Source organism: Centrocercus urophasianus, unplaced genomic scaffold (assembly GCF_019232065.1).
Source record: "Centrocercus urophasianus isolate 14NV4802_14NV808 unplaced genomic scaffold, USGS_Curo_1.0 seq_12, whole genome shotgun sequence".
NCBI classification, from domain to species: Eukaryota; Metazoa; Chordata; class Aves; order Galliformes; family Phasianidae; genus Centrocercus; species Centrocercus urophasianus.
Window position 1 is genome coordinate 31,719,339 of NW_024884364.1, and position 20,049 is coordinate 31,739,387.

The following is a 20,049-nucleotide window of genomic DNA, read 5'->3' on the forward strand; positions in this document are numbered from 1 at the left end:
TTAAATGACAAGGGGGGGAGATTTAAGCTTAGATGTTAGGAAGAAATTCTTTCCTCAGAGGGTGGCGAGGTGTTGGCACAGCTGCCCAAAGAAGCTGTGGTGTCCCATCCTTGGAGATGCTTGCGACCAGTTTGGATGGGGCACTGTGGAATGAGGAAGTGGCTTTCTTCACACTGTACACCTAATGTAATTTGATGTGGATTTACTCCTACTTTCATACTGAACTGGCAGCCCTTGTGTTCATATCTGCTGGTCTCAGTTCCAGTTTCTTGCCTCTATAGCTAAGTAGTTATGTCTTTCATATTTTAGTCATAGTGAAATCCCTGTGGCTTGCTTTATGAAACAAAACAGAGCACAATACATACATTTTTGCAGTATTTCTGGACAGAAATATTGTGAACAAGTTCCTCACCAATTGTATTCACAATTGATTACAGTCTGCAGATTTAACTACTAGTCTGCAGGTTGCTCAATGTTTGTTTTCTCTAATTGTCAGATGAATTTCAAAACATGCTGATCGTGCATCAAGCTATTTGTTCCAGACTTCTACGATCCTAATCAAAATGGCCCAAAATTTGGAGAATTCAGACTAACAAAGGCCCAAGCTTTGTAGGAGACTCTGGTCCTTTGTCTCTGCAATCTGAAGAAAAACAAACAAACAAACAAACAAAAAACAACCCAGGTGCTCCAGGCAAATTTGTAGATAGAATTCATTTGCTTCTTTATTCTTGCCATAAGTAAAGCAGCACGTACTTTGGGTCACGCATCTGGGGAAACTCTATTACACTGTGTAGTTGCCTGCAGTCTGCATTGCTGTGGTATCTTTCCCAGATGCCGTCAGTTACATACGGCCATATGATTATTAACTGGGACTTCTAATGAGGAGTGACAATCGTAAACCCCATCTGTTGGGGCACTGTCAAGTTTGGATATGTTTCTCATGTGTCATTTGGATCAAAAGCTTGTTTCTAAACAACTGTCAAAGCAATTTGGTGGCTGCTTTTCAAAGGGTACACAAATTAGGGGTGCTTCTAGCATGTTTGGTCAAAACCAAATGGTACAGTGATGTGACAATCAGACCTGACAGCTTCCTTGTGCATCCAGCTGTGTGAGGAATGCGAGGTATTCTTAACATATTGTGATGTAGGAGTTTTGTTGGTAGAACTGGTTGCTGTGAATGCATTTCCTAAGACATTGAATTATCCTGATATCACCCCATCTATCACTGTGCATTACAGTAAAAAAAATAAGAGAGAGAGAGAGAAAAAGGAAAGAAAAAAATGAAAAAAAAGGAATAATTTATTGTTATGAAAATGCCAGTAGTAAAGATGGTTTGGTAGCTTCAGTGTTCTGAATTGTGCTTCTCTTTACCTTTTTTAGTGTTCAGTGCACTTTAAGTGGATAAATGATGAGCTACAAAGTATGTTGAAAATTTAAACACCTGCTGAAATTAGTGGGAGAAATCCCAAGATGGGATTTATTGTAAAATCTCATCTACAGGCTGGAGATTTCCATCAGTGCTAGAAACCTAAAACTGTCACTGTGGTCAGTGGTGAGAAATGGAAGCTTCTTCAGAACAGATCATTTCATCCGGAGGGATACATACACATTTGGCCAGATGTGTTGTAGCCTAAAATAGCTCGTTTCTCTACACTGACAAGTGCAGCTAGGTAAGGTGTTTAATACCTGTCAGAATTGAATATTTATACCTTCTCCTAACCCCAAATATCTCCAAAGGATGATGGGGGACTCAACATAACTACAGAATAAAGTTTTGTTTGGAATATTAGAGATGTGTATATTTCAGAAAGAGGAATAGCTGTTGGAAAAGTTACAAATGTGATAAAGAATTTTCTTTTGGAACCATTCTAAATTCTTGGAGACAACCCATAAATACAGAGATCATGGTTTGGATAACACGGCTTCCTTGCTAGATAGTACCTTGGTGAGGCACAGGCTGCCCAGGGAGGTGGTGGAGTCACCATCTCCCTGGAAGTGTTCAAGAGCCAAGTGGATGTGGCACTGAGGAATGTGGGCAGTAGGCAAGGTGGGGTGGGCTGATGGTTGGACTGGGTGATTCTTAGAGGTCTTTCCAACCTTAATGATTCTATGAGCTTATGATTCTAATCAATAAGCAGTTAATAGTTTCTCGCAGAAAAAGTCAATATTATGAAAACAATGTTTTGAGTCTCTGATAATACAATTTATCCATTTAATTTAACAGACGGCAATTACAGTGAAGACAGCACAAGCACGTGGGTTATTGCACTAGCAGTCGTGTTTTCAATTGTTGGTTTTATTCTTCTGATAATTCTTATTTGGGTTGTCGTGCGCTGTTGCTGCCTAAAGAAAGGTAAGTGGAACTTCATAATTGGCCTATACATTAAAAAACAGAAAAACAAAAAACAAAACAAACGAGATATAAACTACTTATGGAGTGCAGAGATGTGTAAGCAGATGGGTGAGCAGGGTGATCATGCTCTTAACCATGACCTGGTTAAGATGATCCTTACCTTCCCCTTGTTTCTCCTATAACTTGTTCCAAACTATGAGGGCTGCTCCAAAAGCAATGCCTCCTGTTTTATTATGTTGGCCCACAACATCAGAGGTTGATGTTGGTGGGATGGCAGTAGTGGTTGAGTGTTCCTATCAGTATTCCATTCGATTTTGTTGCTGGTGATAGCAGCAGAGGGGCAGTCTGACACAATGGCATCTGACACAGAAATGTGTGTGAAGCAAAGGTGTGTCACTGAGTTTATCTGTGTGGAAAAAATGACACCTACTGACATTCCTCAATACTTGTTGAACGTTAATGGAGACCAAACAGTGGCTGTGAGCACAGTGAGGCAGTGGGGGGTGCATTTCAGTGGCAGTGCCTCCCCACTGCTGATGCAGATGTTTACAAGCATGCATGCAGACTCTTGTTCATTGCTGGCAAAAGCAGAGCTAATGGTGGTTGCTATGTTGACAAATAGTGTTTTGTAGCTGAGAATTTGCTCTATCAAAGAGTGTTTGCATGCTCTTGACACTCTGTATCTATTGTAGTTTCCACAGAAATAACTAGGAGGCATTACTTTTGGAGTGACCTGTATCATCAGTGACACACGTTAACCTTCACATTACCCAAAAGGGCATTTCAGGAGTATATTAACCTTCAGTGGTGTGTAGTTCCTGCAATGAGGTTATTTGCTGAAGCATATTGGCAGTTCCTAGTTTTCTTATGGTGTGAGCCACTCTGCAGGGATATTGCAGTTCTGCACATAAGGAGAAGAGATTCTCCTAAGGGCAGCTCTCTACAGGTCATACTTTATTTCCCAGCATGTTAATGTTTTTTTTTTTACCCCCCTCAGGATCCACATATGAAAATGAAGTGAGGTAAGATGAACACGTCGGGATAATTTTTTTCCTTTTAACTGGGCTCTTTCAGGCCGCTGCAGGGCGGTCAGAGGGATGTTTCCGTGCCCCACTGCAGAGGGAGGGTGTAAATCAAACTCTCACTTACAGGAGAAACCTCCGGGTGCTGGGTGTTTGCAAGCGCTTCCACAGGAGGTCACTGCGAGCCCGTGGCTCCGCGGGGAGCGAATTGTGGCTCTGTCGAGGTTTCTTAGCGCCAAACTATAAAGTGAAATAAAGAAAAAACTAAAAAAAAACAAATATCTGAGTATCAGCACTTGATCTTTTGTGAAGGTCTGTCGGCTTTATTTATTTATTTATTTATTTACTTTTTTGAAGAGATGGAGAAATTAAAAGCAAAAAACAGCACTGTTTTCTCTCTTGAGGAAATGATGCTGATTATGCCGTACTGGTAAACTTCCTTGAGATTTCTTTGTTTATGATACTGAATTAATCATTTTTACCAAGTCTATCTATATAAATAGTGCAGGACTACATCAGTAGGGAACAGGAGGTCTAAAGGAAGCACAACCTGCATAACAGTTCTGGTATGAATAAAGCACTAGAAAACATTTTTGCTTGGATTCTGACTTGATTCTGCCAAAAGCCCTTTGCAGGGATCAGCACTGCTGCAACAAAATTGATTATATATTCAGAGAGGTTTCTGCTTAGTGTGGGGATGGTACAGCCATGTGAATGTCCTTCCCAGAACCCCACCTTGCTGGCAGTGCCCTCAGAGGGTCTGCATGCTGCCTTCCTGAGCAGATCCAGAATGAGGTTTAGTGTTCAATTTTCCTTATTTCTTTGCATCTGATCTGGTGCAAGTTAATTGCAAAACTGGAGTTTCACTTCGTGAAATAATCTTCATGAAATAATCTTAGTATACTAAAACTCCAGTTTTGCAATTAACTTTAAGCATGGATTGTCATTCCAGCTCCCTAAAAGTTGCCTACAGTCTGAAAGTTAAGCAAAAGCTTAGTTAAATGCTTAAGCACTGGGATGAATCCAGGCTCATCAGCTTCTTTAGGAAAAGTCAGTGCTGACAGTTCTGCAAAATTTTGGTATGTGCGAGCAGTGCCACTGAATTCATACAGACCTCTTAGAATCTCTTTCAAATTTTTTTTTTTTTTCTTAGAGGGGAGCCTATGTGCAGTAAAAAGAACGACAGTTGTCCAGATGTTGGCAGCTATGTTGGGGTATTAACAAAGGAGTCAGAGCAGAGATGTGCTGTTTCACTTCCCCCAGTGTTTATTTTTAACTTGGCTGTTTGCCTTTCAGTATCTCCCACACATCTGTAATTCCTTTCACTTGGCTACAGCACAATCTGTTGAGACAAAGAGATCAGATAAGAGATCAGATGAAGAATATCATGTAACATATGAAAGTGGTATTACTAAACAATTGCTCCTCCCTAGCAACCATGGCAAGCTTCTTAGAGGCACTTAACAGGTTTATCCCGTGAAAAAAACCATGTAGTCGTAGCTGGCTCATCAGGTGTACCTCAATAACATTCATCTGAAGCTCTACGGATCTAAGTTATTTATCCTAATTGAACATAAAAAACTAGAGGGAGCAGTTTCCACAAATACTGTTGAGAGTATTTCCCCTTTTCTACACAAATCCCTGGATTACTATAGTCCCATTACCAATTTATGCCTGTCATGCCAAAAACAAAGATAGACCTATAAGCTTTGAGTAGAAATTCTCTTCTTCCTCACCACATTGCCATGTAGATCATCATTCTGCAAGTTCACAGCTGTGTAACTTTAACAAAGGAAGATCTATCATCTTCGCTGTGACTGTGTGCATGCACACAGTAAATTAGCTTTGTAGTGTACAGATGAATCACTCGGGAACTAACTGCATTGATGTGAACTAACATGCTTTCTTTTTGCAATAGTTCAATCAAAAAATGGTCAGTTGCTATAGGTGACCCAGCTGGTATTCCCTTATTGTGCCACTGACTACTCTGTAATTCCAGATTAGAGATCAAAATTGATTTCCTGTGGTGTAAAAGAGTCTCCACTGCCTGTGAAGATCACTCAGCTTATTTTTGTTCTTGCTTTAAACAGAACTTCACAGGTAATCACAGAATCACCAGGGTTGGAAGGGACCTCAAGGATCATGTAGTTCCAACCCCCCTGCCTAGCAGGGCCACCAAACACACACATTCAGATCAGGTTGCCCAGGACCCCGTCCAACCTGGCCTTAAACACATCCAAGGACGGGGCATCCACAACCTCCCTGGGCAGCCCGTTCCAGGGCCTAACCACTCTCCTTGTAAAGGAGACCACTCACCTTGTAATATTTACATAGGATGAGATTTGCAATAGTTGAATAACTGGAAGCCCCAGCTATATTTTGCAAATACAGTTTTCAGAAGTAGAGCATAGAATATTTTCTCTGCCTTCTACCCAAGAGTTCTTATAATGAAGTTCCAGCAATGTTTTTGTTTGTCTGTTTGTTTGTTTTTTCCCTAGGAAAATTTCAGTTAAGAAGAAAACAGATGACCATTTGGGAAACAGACAAAGGAGCGGTAGTGAAAATCAGGGATACATTCCAGAGGAACCACATTACACAGGACGAATCCCAAGTGAGTGAATTGCTTATGCCTCTCAACAAAGGCATTTTGGGCAACAAGTCATGCAATTAAATTATAAGATTTCACAGCACCTTGTTAAGGGTTTGTGAGACACATGAGTGGACATTGAGGGGGACTGAGAACTAGCTGAGTGGCAGAGCTAGAGTGTTGTGATTACAGGCACAGAATCTAATGGAGGCCTGTAACTAGCAGTGCTTCCCAGGGGTTGGTACTAAGTCTGGTCTTGTTCAATATCATCAGCAGTGATGTGGACAAAGGGGTTGAGTTCACCCTCAGCGAGTTTGCTGATGATACAAAGCAGGAAGGAGTGGTTGGCATGCTGGAAGGCTGTACTGCCATTCAGCAAGACCAAGACAGACTGGAGAGTTGGACAGAGTGGAACCTGATGAACTTCAACATGAGCAAGGATAGGGACCTGCACCTGGGAAGTCATACACCACCTGCATCAGGAACAGATCAGGGGGAATGAGCTATGAGGAGAAGAACCTGAGTGTCCTAGTGGGCAACAGGTTGGCCATGAGCAGCAGTGTGCAATGGCCAAGAAGGATAATTGAATTCTAGGGTGCATTAAAAAATGGCCAGCAGGTTGAGGGTGGTGATCCTCCCTCTCTACTCTGCCCTGGTGAGGCCACATCTGGAGTACTGTGTCCGGTTCCTGGTTCCACAGTTCAAGTGAGAGAGAGATTTCCTAGAGAGTCTAGCGGAGAGTGACAGAGATGATGAGAGATCTGGAGTGTCTCCTGCATGAGGAGATGCTGGGCTGTTCAGTTTGGAGAAGAGAAGGCTGAGAGAGGATCTTATCATTGCTTATAAATATCTGAAGTGCAGGAATCAAGTTGATTGGGGCAGACACTTTTCAGTGGCATCCAACCACACAAGGGGCAACAGGTACAAACTGGAACATAGAAAGTTCCACACGAACATGAGGAAAAACTTGTTTACTTTGAGAGTGACAGAGCACAGGAAAAGGCTGCCCAGAAAGGTTGTGGAGTCTCCTGCTCTGGAGATATCCTGTACCTGCATGGACACTAACCTAGGGAACCTACTTGAGCAGTGGGGTTGGACTAGGTGATCTCCAGAGGTCCCTTCTAACCCCTGTGATTCTGTAATTGTGTGATTATGTAATAATCAATGTAAACAATACTTTGCACATTTGAAAGAAAAACAAAACACAGAATAAAAACAAAATAAAGACGAGAGAAACAAAAAAAAAATTCACAGGGAACACAGCAGACATGACATAGTTTTGATGTTCTTTTTCTTCAGTTACTTCTAGGACTTGTGCTGCATTTCTAAGTAAAGCTGATCCTTTGAAGGTTTTAATTCATCTATAGGTTTGGGGTTTTTGTTTTTGTTTTTTAAGGTTTTTTGTCCATATCTTTTTTGTTATCTATGTAGCTGAACAATGGCCATATTTTTATTCATTCAATAAATTATTGCAATACCAATTTATGTAACATTGTAGTTAAAAATATTCCCTTTGGTAATGATATTTCAGGATAGCATACCAATATCCTCAATATGCTCTCAGTGTTCACATAGTTTTGGGGGATTATACAGCCATGGATGAGAGAAAATGTATCCATTAGTTTTTGAGTATCCTTACAGGCTGTCTCCTGCAGGTTTTCCATGTGATAGAGAATGGAGGTCTTTACGTTCATCTTTCCTCCCAGTCTTTTCCTAAGGAGCCTTCATCCCAAGTAATTCCATGAAAAAGAGAGACAATGAAGCCTGATTTCCAGTCTCACCTGTTGACATGAAAGCCCTTGAATATGACAAACGTCTTGAGACCACCCAATAAGTTCAAATGCTACCGAGTTACTGACATGGGTGCAGATGCACAGTCACCGTGAACATGAACTTATTCTTATAATCTTATTCATGTCCCTAAGAAAGCAGACTTAGAGTTACGTTTCACAGCGATGGCTCTTACAAATTTTATTAGTGTGTGGCCTCTTTTAAATGGTTACTGCACAGTGATTGCAGAGCAGCGACAGGGTAGAACAACAACAGCTAGAGGAACAGAGGTTGGAAAAAGTCCAGTTTTTAAACTCCGTATTTTCCATAAGAAAGCATGGTTGAGCAACCATCCTTTACCGTCCTTTTCGTCACATTGCTGACTTCATTAGTAAAAATATGCTAGTGAATTATGATTCTACTGGTAGATGACTGAGGCATTGTAAATTCTAGTCCTTAAGCACAAAGTCTTTTCAAAATCAAAAATAAAACTCCACCAAATCTTTACCCAGCATTTGCATTTAGAACCACATAATTATCAAAACATTTAATCAGACATTTAATGACAAAATTACCATGTAGAATCTATAATCCAGGCATACACCCTTGTCTCTCTAACAAATACATTATGAAGAAATAAGTACAGTGGAAAGATTTCAAGAGCATGTGGTATTGTTAAATGCAGAAGTTACAAGATAAGTAAATAAAAGGAAAATTAAATCAAAACTAGTCAAATTGATTCTGCTGTTTGTGGTTTGTACCATGATGGATGTTGATAACAGTAATCTTGTATATTTTTATTACAGCAGTTGTTTCTCTTCCTCCAATGTCTACAAAGTTCACTGTCCCTCGTCCAGATTTACGTACCAGCTCTGCACCAAAGGTAATTGTTATGCTGGTATCTTGATTTTTTTTTATATTTTATTTTTTTCACACAGTGGGTATTGTACTGTACGTAAACATGGATTTGGGGTGGAACTAGATGTTTAAAAGTCAATTAAAATTTTAATTAGATAAGTAGAATGATCCCTTAAACATTCATGACTCTTGCTTATAACCACACATGCCTCTGGTGTTAGTCTTGCATTTAGATAGATTTACTGGGGATTGGGAGGTCGGGAAGAAACAGACACCCCTGATATTTGGAAGAAATTTCTAATAAAAAATTAAAAGCTTTAGTTGCCATCTTTTCAGTTCAGATCCCTGCCGTGTTTTTCTTCCCACCTCCCATGCTAGAGTTAGAGTTGCAGTCTGCTCCTTCTCAGATGTCTGCTTTTTGCTTTGCTTTGCTTCTCATATTTTTCTTCCTCAAACACCAGCAAGGCCTTTCTCCCAGCACAGTGGGTAACCCTGAGTAGGGTGAACTTGCCACAGGAAAAGATAATTGTCTTCTCATCATTCCCAAGATCAAAAAGTCGCTTCCTCTCTCAACAGCCCATTTATACCACTAATTAAATCTTTCAGATGTGCCAGGCAGAAAAGCTCTGGCTCAGCTCTTCAGAATTAACCTCTACATATACAGTATGTTAACCCATTATAATGCGAAGATGTTTTCTGTTTCTGGATGTATGAAGATGCTGCACAGTTGTTAGACATGTGCTGTCACAAAAGTAGATGCCTGCAGTTTTTTTTTTTTCCCAGGTGCCAGACCTGAGGAAGTGTGGATATGAGATGGAGGCACAGATGAATGTGAGGCTTGATGTTCCTTTGTAAACAAAATCCAGTGCAGATTTTTTACTGAGAGGGCAGTGAGGCACTGGAACCGACTGCCCAGAGAAGTTGTGGATGCCCATTCCTTAGAGATGTTCACAGATGGGCCCTGAGCAGCCTGATTTAGTGGCTGGCAATCCTCCCTGTCTGTGGCAGGGATATTGGAACTAGATGATCTTTGAGGTCCCTTCGAACCCAAACAATTCTGTGATAACACTAGTGCTTTTTCTCTAGATAATTTCATGGTTGATTTTCCAATTGCATTTCCATACTGCAGAAGTTTCTTCAGTCAAGAGCTTTGCAACCATTTTAGATGCCTTTGGTATCTCAGCAGTGAATGCTGGAAGGGGAAGCAAAGAACTAACATTTGATCCACTCTCATGTGTAGTCCCCTTTCCACATTGCTAAAAGCATAAATAAAAGAGAGTTTAGTGTTTCCTTCACTTCAGTTCTCAGCTGCCACTATTGTGAAGCATAGTGTTGGGCTCTCAACAACACGAATCACAATTTATGCTCTAGATTTGTAAAAGATTTTACATCTTTGTGATATTTTTTTGCCAGTGTTCTCTTGTGAATGTAGCAGTGATGTGATACCAAGTTCACGATTCAACACAGTGATAACTCATTTATTTTTGAAGATATGTTTCAACATGTGCAATGCAGAAATCTGTCTTGAGATGACACTGTTTATAAATCATAGCAGAATATGTTTAGTTCTTGCAACACACAATGAAATTTAGGAAGTACTCAAGCCATGATTAAAACAATGATCAAAATAATAACGGTAAAAATAGGAATGATAATGATGTGTCTGTGGCTGGTAGCTATCATGTTTGACATTAATTACTTGTTAAACAAAATGTTATTAATGCAAAGCTGAAAAGCACATACAAAACAGCTGAGAATTGAAACACAAAACTGAAATACAAACATAGATACAGGCCTCCATTGTCAGATGCTAGATTAGATAGTCTTGGAGGTCCTTTGCAGCTCAGTGGCTAGGGAAACATCAAAATCCGTCACAGGGACTTAGCATACAGTTTTTGTTTAACCACTTGTACCTGGACAGTACATGGTATAAGTCTGCTAAGGTGGCTTCTACTTGCATCAGTAATTGCATGTATACTTTGAAAAATATCAAGAGAGAATCTACAGATGAAAATTATATTATGAAAATATATTTTTTAATATGTTGGAGGAATGTTTAGCAGTCTGAAACTGGCTTGTGAAGACAAATTGCTTCTCAGCTTGAACAGAGCTTCTCAGTATATAGTGGTGGCACCATCTTGTGTATACAGGAGTTGATAAAGCAAATATCGCTTGATGAAAGTTTACCTTAAATTGTGGATTTGCAGTCCATGATTTAGGTTTATGTGACTATATACAAACATAGTGAAACATTTCCTAGACAAAATAAAGTTTTCTTTTTTTCTTCTTTTACATACATAACCTTCCCTGTTAACTGCAAAGTAGAGATTTTCTGACAGAGTTGAGTTACTGGATGCATTAACAAAGTTCAATCACCACTGTAGCCAATGTGTTGCATAATAAATGCTGTGGTGCTCTTTCCTTATAATACAATCCTTGTCAAGTGGAAGAAACCAGATGGCAAGCCATTTAACTGCTGATTAGCTGCATTTTTCAGTTCCCTATATGGATTCTGGAACATTCCCAAAGGTTTTTCTTCTTTTCATCTTTATGTTTTTCTTTGTTTTTGAATGAGAAATAGAGCCAGGGAGCAATAGAAGGAAAAGTAGTTATCCAGAAAATTTTTTCCACAGTCAAGGAGATCATAAAGAGATGGACTCTGCAAGTCGCCTCACTCTCTAGGTAATTAGGAAAAAGGAGCAAACATGTATGTGGTGGTAAAGAAACCAGGTTCTCTTCCAGAGCAAGGTGGGGAGAAAACACAGGAACCAGCTGTTGATGAAAGGAGTCATGGAGACTGAGAACCTAAGGCCTCATCTCTCCCTCTTTATGAAATAAAAAAAATTTAAGATTTTTGTGGCTGTCTTCCTTGACACCTTATGTGATCAAGATTAACCCCAGTAATAAGGTCAGAAAATAAGACCGAACGGGAAAATTATGAATGGAGAGTTTTAAAATTAGAAAGAAGCTCATGGATGTGGGGACAAAATAGAAAGCAGAGCAGTCATAGTGAATGAAGGTTATTCAACCTAGTATTTTGAATGGGCAAAGGTGAACATACCTGCTGCATGGCGCATTTCCTGCCAGGAGAAAACAAGGTGGAAACTTCGATTATATAAGCTTCACCTAATGCCTCCGTGGGCTGGAGGCATTAGGAAGTCTTCCTGGGTCTCTGAGGGCATCAGCTTCAAATTTGGTACCTTCTGTTCCATATCTAAAAAGGTACTATTTTAAATGATTGAGAGATTAAGGGAGCACTTCTATCAGAAATGCCTCAGAAGTCCTTGCCCATTGGCCCAACCTGGTACAGAGCTTGAAATATGCTGGGTGTCACAGTAAAAGGTGGCAAGAAAAATTCACTTAGATCAGCTATTCTCTGTTCAAACTCACTGAATCAGATACTAAAGCAAAATGTTCACGGAAGATAAATGTTGTCCAGTAATTGCACTGATAAATTCGCAACATGAACAAAAGTTCTGGCAAGTCACCCTACGGAAAAATAATAGCGAAGAAGAAGGGAAGGAAAAAAAGATGTGCAAGACATTTAAAAAATGATGAATATTGAACTAAATTATTGAGCTGAAGAAAAAATTACCAGCTACTGGAAGAGAAGGCCAGGAGTATAAGTCAAGAGGTGCTGGAAGGTCTCCATTCTGATTACATTAGCCAGGAAAAGGTCAAATGGAGAGTAGAGTTACAGGCTTCTGTTTAATTGCCTATTTTGTCACCGTCAGCAATGGCAGGAGAGCAATCCTTGCTCCTAGTCCCAAGAGGGCTGATCTGCAGACCAAGTGCCCAGAGAGCTGTTTCACGTGCCCCGACTCATTATGCAGAGCTCCTTCTGAAACCCAGGTTCATTGAGGGAGATCCCTTAACCTGGCTCTAGCATATTTTGCAGTAATACCATGGACACATGTGCTTTAGCAAGGGCATAGGGCTATTTCTGAGGAACTACATTTTTGCGAATCCTACTGCTAGAAAAAGAAATCTAAGGACCATCTTGCAGGACCAGAGAACCTCCTATACAAGCTTCATGATTAGTCCATTTAATATGGCATAAATGTCTCTATGATAAATCAGAAGACCATCTTGTAAAAAGGAGCGCTCATTTATAGTGAGACAGATTCATCCCTGGTATAATTCAGCTAACTTCAGCAGAGCCATGCAAGGCTTGGATTTACCACCACAGCCACACTCTTCCTCTCCAGTCCAGAGTGAGTCACCACTGTTAATGGAGACAGATCTATTTTTCTCTGTAACTACTCCAAATGATACTTTATAAACTGGAAATATTATTTGGTTGTGGTTGTGGTTTTATACCAGAGAGGAAATGAGTGATGGATTGTAGCTACATTTATTGCTCTGTATATAGCCACTCTGACTCTGTGGATTGTTTCAGAAGAAAAATTAAGCTATCAAAATCAAATTAAAAGGCCAATAAAGTAGAAATATAAATGAATGACAGCAAATAATTTTTCCCTTACTGATGAAACATACTATAGAGTATGTCATGTTATGATATTCATTGGGCAGCATGTCTTGATTAAGAGACTAATAAATATTGATGATACAGATGCAGAAAGGCAGGTGCAGCTTATAGATTAAAGTATATTTTTTCCAAGTGTCTGTGAAAGAAGGAAAGGAGTGAAGTTACGTGGGTGGGATTAATACAAAAAGAAATAAGAAGGAATTGCCAGTTTGTGTGTCTGTTGATGGACAGGGAACTGTGCTGAGTGTACTAAAAGTTGACAAGATGGAACTGCTTTGCTATTTGAAGCAATGCTTTATCTGAAATATTGTGAGGGTATCCATAGTTTTTGGGTGGGTGTTTTCCTGTAAATGAAGTGAGTTTGGAAAGAGAATTAAAAACTGAGGGAAGGGGGAGAAATAAGCTCGAGAAACAGAGAACTATGCCTCCATGGTTTTTTGTTCTAGCAGCAGAACGTGTGATGCATGCAGATACATTTGGAAGTACTCCTACTACACTAATTTCAGCAATTTGTTCTAATGCAGTTTGACTTGGATTTTTTTGGCTAGCTAATAGCAGGCAAAGCCTTCAGCTTGTCACGTAGTTCTACAGTGTCAGTATCGGAGGAGCTGCCATCTGCCAAATCAATTTAGAGATCGGAGCCTCTGTTTCATAATGCCAGATGTGAGTTCATCATTCATATCACTGATGTCATATGGGTTGCAGAGCTGACTACAACATGCTTGCAATAGCAGAAGTCCTTCTTTCATTGACTGAGCATTGTTATCCAAAACACCACTCAAAGATTCAATCCTGAAATCAGCTGGTACACACACTCATTTTGCCTTCTGATTCATCTGCATATTGCTGGCTCTTTTGTTTGGTTGAGGAGCTGAAAGAGGTGAAAAGATCTGGGAATCTGTTTCCTCAGTCAAACCAACAAGCTATGCAACCCTTTTCCCAGTATAATACTGCCTTTACAGTAATCCCTGTAAAAATGTATCCAAGGCAGATAGGCAGTCAGCATACAGGTTTTGAAATGTGTGACTGTCAAATGTCCATCATTAGCTAGACACCCAGCTGAGAGTATAGTCTCCAAACTATATAAAGGAAATGCTGATGATGTTTTGTTCTGACTGAGAATCAGTGTTAGAAACTTGCTCCTGTAACATGGGGCTGTGCAGCAAACCACTAGAACGATGTTTTTTTCTTGAACAAGTAGGATGTAATTAATAATAAAGCTTTTTTTTTTTTTTTTTTTTTATTAGTGCTGATGGGACTAGTAGAGCACTGGATTAGTCTGAAGAAGAAACAACTTTGAAATCAAAATCAAGTAGATGCTCTAGCAACTGTAGCATATCAGAGTTTAAATATAAAATGGCTATTGTGATACTAGTCTCTGCATTTTGTATTTGTAATGTGTTGCATTTGAGACCTTCTGCATCATCAGAAAATGAAGTTCAGGTCAGTGAACCAGCAGCCTCAGTGTCAGTGAAGTTATATACAGCTTACTGCAACCTCCATGAGGCAATGCTGCTTCAGAGAAGGCTTCATAGAAAATGGGCCAGTACATAGCATGAATTTATTGAAATTCAGAAAATTATTCTTAATTGATATCAGAGCATAGTGAGAATAAAATGTAGGATACTCAGGGAATTTGCTGTAAAGCAAACAGCTATGAAAGATGCAGAAGGGCAGAGGGGGACCTGGTCAATCATGGCCGCAGTACCCAGTCCAGAAGTAAACTTAGTCCTTGGTTTCTACTTTGCTAGAGAGGAGAAACAGCATTATGAGGCAGGGGTTGTGTGACACATTCTTGCAGGTAAAATTTTTAGGGCAAAAGAGGCAAGCAGGGGCTACATTTTCCCCAGTGGTGTTAGGGAAGAATAGTGCAGTTTAGATCCAGCTGGCGTGAGTCCTCTGGCTCCTTCCTGTTCAAAAACAGATGCAAACCAAGATCTTCCATAGTATGGCCATGAATATTGCTACTTTTGGTAGCATTACCTAGTGAGCTTTCTGATTAATCATAGAAACATAATGGCTAGAAAAAACACTAAGATCATCTAGTCCAACCATCAGCCCATTACCACCATGTTTTATTTTATTTTTACCAAATAAGTGTTCAGCCACAAATGGAGCAAATTTCATCACATATTAATCTCCTGGGCAGCACAGTCCAGAAGAAACTTCTTATGTGCTCTGGAAATGAATGAGCAATGTCTGTGTTGAACACCACCAAGGTCTTTGGGCTATTGCAGATCTGCAAGAAATTAATAGCAGTAGAGAGATTCTGAAAAAAGTCTGAGAGAGACAGGCAGTGCTTTTACTTCATAGTCTCATGGATCGGAGAATGACTTGGGTTGGAAGAGACCTCAAGGATCATCAAGTTCCAATCCCCCTGTTGCAGGCAAAGTTGCCAATTGCTAGATCAAATACTAGATCAGGGTGTTCAGGGCCCCATCCAACCTGGCCTTACACAACTCCAGGAATGGGGCATGACTCTTAGTGAAAAACTTCCCCTGACATCTAATCTAAATCTTCCCTCTCTTAGTTTAAAACCACTCCCTTTTGTCCTATCATGATCTACCCAAGTATAAAGTTCATTTCCTTCCTGTTTATAATCTCCCTATAAATATTTGGAGGCTGCAATGAGGTCTCCCTGCTGCCTTCTCTTTTCCAGGCTAAACAAGCCCAGTTCCTTCAGCCTGTCTTCCTAGGAGAGATGCTTCAACTCTTGGATCATTTTTGTTCCCACCTCTAGACCCTCTCCAAAAAACTACACATCTTTTCTATGAAGGGGGCCACAGGCCTGGATGCGGTACTCCATATGAGGCCTAACAAGGGCATGTAGAAGGAGACAATCACCTCCCTCATTCTGTTGGCTACTTTTCTTGTGATGCAGCCCAGGTTACCGTTGACCTTGCAGGCTGCAAACACACACTACTGGCTCATGTTAAGTTTTTCAACTACCATGACCCCTAAGTTCTCCTCAGCAGGACTGCTCTCAAGGAGTTCTTCTCCCAGTCTGTATACATATCTGGGATTACCTCAACTGACGTACAAAACCTTGCACTTTGCTTTTTTGAACTCCATTATGTTCACATGGCTACACCTTTTGAGTTTATAAAGGTCCCTCTGGATGACATCCCTTTCTTCCACTGCATCACTTAGCTTGGTGTCATCACAAACTTGCTAAGGATGTACTCAATCTCATCATCTATATCATTGATAAAGATGTTAAAGAGTACTGGCCCCAAGACAGACCTCTGGGGAACACCACTCCTCACCTGCCTCCTTATGGACATAGAGCCACTGACCTCAACCCTCTGGCTATGACCTTTCAGCAGTTCCTTATCCAGCGAATAGTCCACCCTTCAAATCTGTCTCTCTCCAATTTAGAGACAAGGATGTAGTGAATGATCATGTCAATGGCCTTGCAGAAGTCCAGGTAGATGATATTAGTTGCTTTCCCCTTGTCCACTGATGCCATCACTCCATCTTAGTAGGCCTCCAAATTGGTCAGGCACCATCTTCCCTCGGTGAAGTAATGCTGGCTGTCTTGGATCACCTGCTCATCCCTCACTGCTTTAGCGTGTCTTCCAGAAGGATCTGTTCCATGATCTTTCCAGGCAGCAGAGATGATGCTCACCGGCCAGTAGTGCCTCGGCTTCTCCTTCCTCCCTTTCATACAAATGGCAGTGGTTTCCCTTTTTCCCATCACTGAGGACTTCTCCCAGCAGTCAAGACTTTTCAAATGTGATGGAGAGCAGCTAGGCAACTGCATCAGCCAGTTCCTTCAGGACCATGGGATGCATGTCATCTGGTGCCATAAACTTACCACTCTCATGAGTCAGTCTTGGACTTGCTCCACCCTTACAGTGGTGAGCAGTTTGCACCCCAGTTCTCACCAACAGCTTAAGGGATGTGAAGAATATGAGAATCCTGGCAGATAGTTCCCAGAGCACCACTACTCACTTCTGAAATAAAGCAAAGAAGGGTAAATTTGGGAAATAGCAGTATGCTCTAGCAACAGATAAAGAGGAGAGAAAGGGGGTGAATAGTGTTGTGTTTCAAACAGAAGGCAGCTGTCCTATGAAATGTTTCTAGGGTAGTTATATTTATCCCATGGTTTTCCTTGAGGTACTTGGTCTCATTAAATATCAGAAAAACACTGTCCACATTTGTTATCTAACATTTTCCTCTGTGGCTTGTTTAATAATATATAGGTACCAAATTCATTATTCAAGGTACTTAGTACTGGAAGAATACCAAAGCAATACAAGCTGTGCCTGATTAGTGTTTGAGAAAAAAGTATACGAAATTCAGTCAATAGCTGGAAAAAAACTTAGGGTTCATAAAAGTTTTCATTGAGAAGAACAGTGGAATTTCCATTAATGCCTGCACCAGCTGGGGACATTGCAAGGAACAGTAGCCATTAGATTGCATCTTCTTGGAGGAAAACCAAACCAACATCGGAGCTAGGCCCAGCAAATCATTTAATTGTATTGCTTCTTTTGGGAAGGTATCTAAAGATAAAGGTTAACAACTTTGTAAGTCATTTTCACTCCTTAGAAGTACTTTATAATTGCCTGTGTGAGATCGCACTACCACATTTAAATATTCATAACACACATTTCTTGAATGCATTTAAGAATAAATTTTATTATTTTCCTCTGCAATGATATTCATAAAAGTACATAAGTAATTAGGACTGCAAATCCACAGCATCAGTTTCAAATGATGACAAGGTTTTCAAATCTGCCAAGTGCTTGCCTTACTCTGATTCCACTGGGGTCAGTTTGGAAACACGCTGGTGTCAGTGGGAGTGGAATTGTGCCAGTCATGGGAACTTAAAAAAAAAAGGCCAACCTGGAATAAACATGAAGATGTTGAGAATGGCATTTCTGACACGTGAACGACTAGCATGCTTCTTGGTGCAATTTCCAGTGTACTAGGAAAACAATATCAGAAGTTAAGCATTTATTACAACTTACGGGGTATTTTCTTTAAGAAAACACCATCTTCTGCTTAAAAGAATACAGAATGCAGAATACACAAGAACTTCTCAGATAGCATAAGACCAATTAACAAATTCCCAGTAATGCCAATAGTGCATTGCATACTAGGCTGTTCCTTCTGTTCTTTGTAATTAGATTTTGAGTGGGTTGCTGATGATGGATTTAATTTTGGCATAATGCTTTGCGGTGGGTGGTGGCAGGTAACCTCCTGAGGACCCTTGAGTGACTGCTTTTCTAAGACTTTTAGTTCTCTAACTGCTTTTTATTCTGCTCTAGGGACGACCTCAAAGACATACCGATTATCCAATCAACCCAAAGAAAATTAGAAATGTGACACATGTTTAGGATGGACTTCTGAAAATTCTTAACCTGAGTTGCATTTCATGCTTCCTGCCACAGGGAAAAGTCACCACCAGTTCTCTCAATTTAAGCTATAAGTTATTATTGTTTTTGTTTATTTCTCTTGTTATGAAATAAAATTGCAACCTTTACAATACATTGTAGTATTTGACAGCTCAGCAAAATAATGGATGCAAATGACTACCTTAAATTCAGAGGCAGCAAGTATGATGAGAATCTAAAAGAACAAGAATGTATCGTTTCGATTTCAAGAAAATCAACAGAACTCCTACCAGCTAGAAATGTCCAACTATCCATGGCGAGGTGAAGGACTGGAATTTAATTTTGGCATAATGCTTTGCGGTGGGTGGCGGCAGGACCTCCTGAGGACCCTTGAGTGACTGCTGGTGATTAAGTAGTTCAGAGGAACTGGTTAATAGTCATACTGGTTAATGCAATATCTACTGCATTTAAAAAAAAATACAGCTGATTATCTCAAGATCATGGTACTTTTCAATTTATGTTCTGTAATAAAATCAAGGGGAGTTTTGACAGAAAGCAAAAATCTTAAGCTGAAAAATGTGGATAAAATGACTGATTTTTAAAAGCTGCTGCTTCAGTGCTTAATGTCTCTGATCAACTTGGGACTGAGTTTGACAGCTAAATGATGTGGATCACAGTAAAGGATGGCTGATGGTGTTCACCCTGTTGTTCCATTATGGATAAAGTTGATAATGACCAGGAGAAACGCGTTTTAGCTGAGCAACCCATCCAATGGATCAGGTTCTGCAGAAGGACCTTACATATGCCTTCTCAATCTAAAAAGTACACTTTCTACCTGGAGTGTTTTTTGTGAAATTCTGTATTTCATAAAAGAAATGCTTAAGCAATTTTATTTTTATACAAAGGCAAACTTTTTCCATTGCACTTGTCTTTTTGCCCACTCAAAGCATTCTGAACTTCAGTGTTTCGGTATTCAGTGTTTTGCATGTTAATTTTCTGCATGAACCTTTGCAGGTGATCTTTGAGTAAAGAAGCTGTTGCACAGAAGTACTTTCAGTATTAATCAGTGCAATGAAAATAAGAAATTTGAAACTTGATCTCAGGAAAAAAAATATATTGTTTTGTTTGTTTAGCATTTAGGATCGCATTAAACTGTGACAGATTTTGCATTGCTGGTCATATTTCCAGTCAGTCTGTCAGAACAAGTTCTGGGACTAATTCATCTTCTGCCATATGTAATTGTATACATAGCTCTTTCAGATTCTGGCCGCCTCCACTCTTTCTGTCTTGTCTGGTTGAAGGAGGAGCTTTGAAATGCATTCTCTTTGAATGGAATTGTAGCAAAAACATGTAAATAACTATAGTGTTATACAGAGAAAATACAATTTGTGAAAATATAAGTATTTGTGGGATATCTGCATTTATTCTTTGAATAACCATGCATTGGGAGAAAGATCTGCATTATTCTGGTATGAGTATTGGTACTGCTGACATCTCCAAGTTGATAATGCAGCTCAATGCAACCTGAAAACCAATAAAAATCCACTTTATTACAGAAATGACCACTGCACAAAACAGATAGGCTGAGGGTAACATCAGCCTGTGCCTTTGGGTAAAAGCCATGGACCTTT

General features: G+C 40.0%; 1 protein-coding gene across 5 annotated transcripts in view; it reads left to right on the plus strand.

The window, feature by feature from the left end:
* Positions 1 to 19,818, plus strand: part of IGSF5 (immunoglobulin superfamily member 5) — a 46,189-nt gene extending 26,371 nt beyond the window's left edge. For 2 of the 5 annotated variants that reach the window (XM_042810338.1, XM_042810336.1), the window contains exons 5-9: positions 2,225 to 2,353; positions 3,351 to 3,375; positions 5,874 to 5,986; positions 8,539 to 8,615; positions 9,374 to 9,499. In XM_042810338.1, the coding sequence (XP_042666272.1) occupies positions 2,225 to 2,353; positions 3,351 to 3,375; positions 5,874 to 5,986; positions 8,539 to 8,615; positions 9,374 to 9,445 (416 nt within the window). In that variant the 3' untranslated portion in view covers positions 9,446 to 9,499. Of the gene's footprint in view, positions 1 to 2,224; positions 2,354 to 3,350; positions 3,376 to 5,873; positions 5,987 to 8,538; positions 8,616 to 9,373; positions 9,531 to 18,352 lie in introns of those variants that run through there. The other 3 variants (XM_042810340.1, XM_042810341.1, XM_042810339.1) reach the window with 3 other exon arrangements.
* The last annotated feature ends 231 nt before the right edge of the window (positions 19,819 to 20,049 follow it).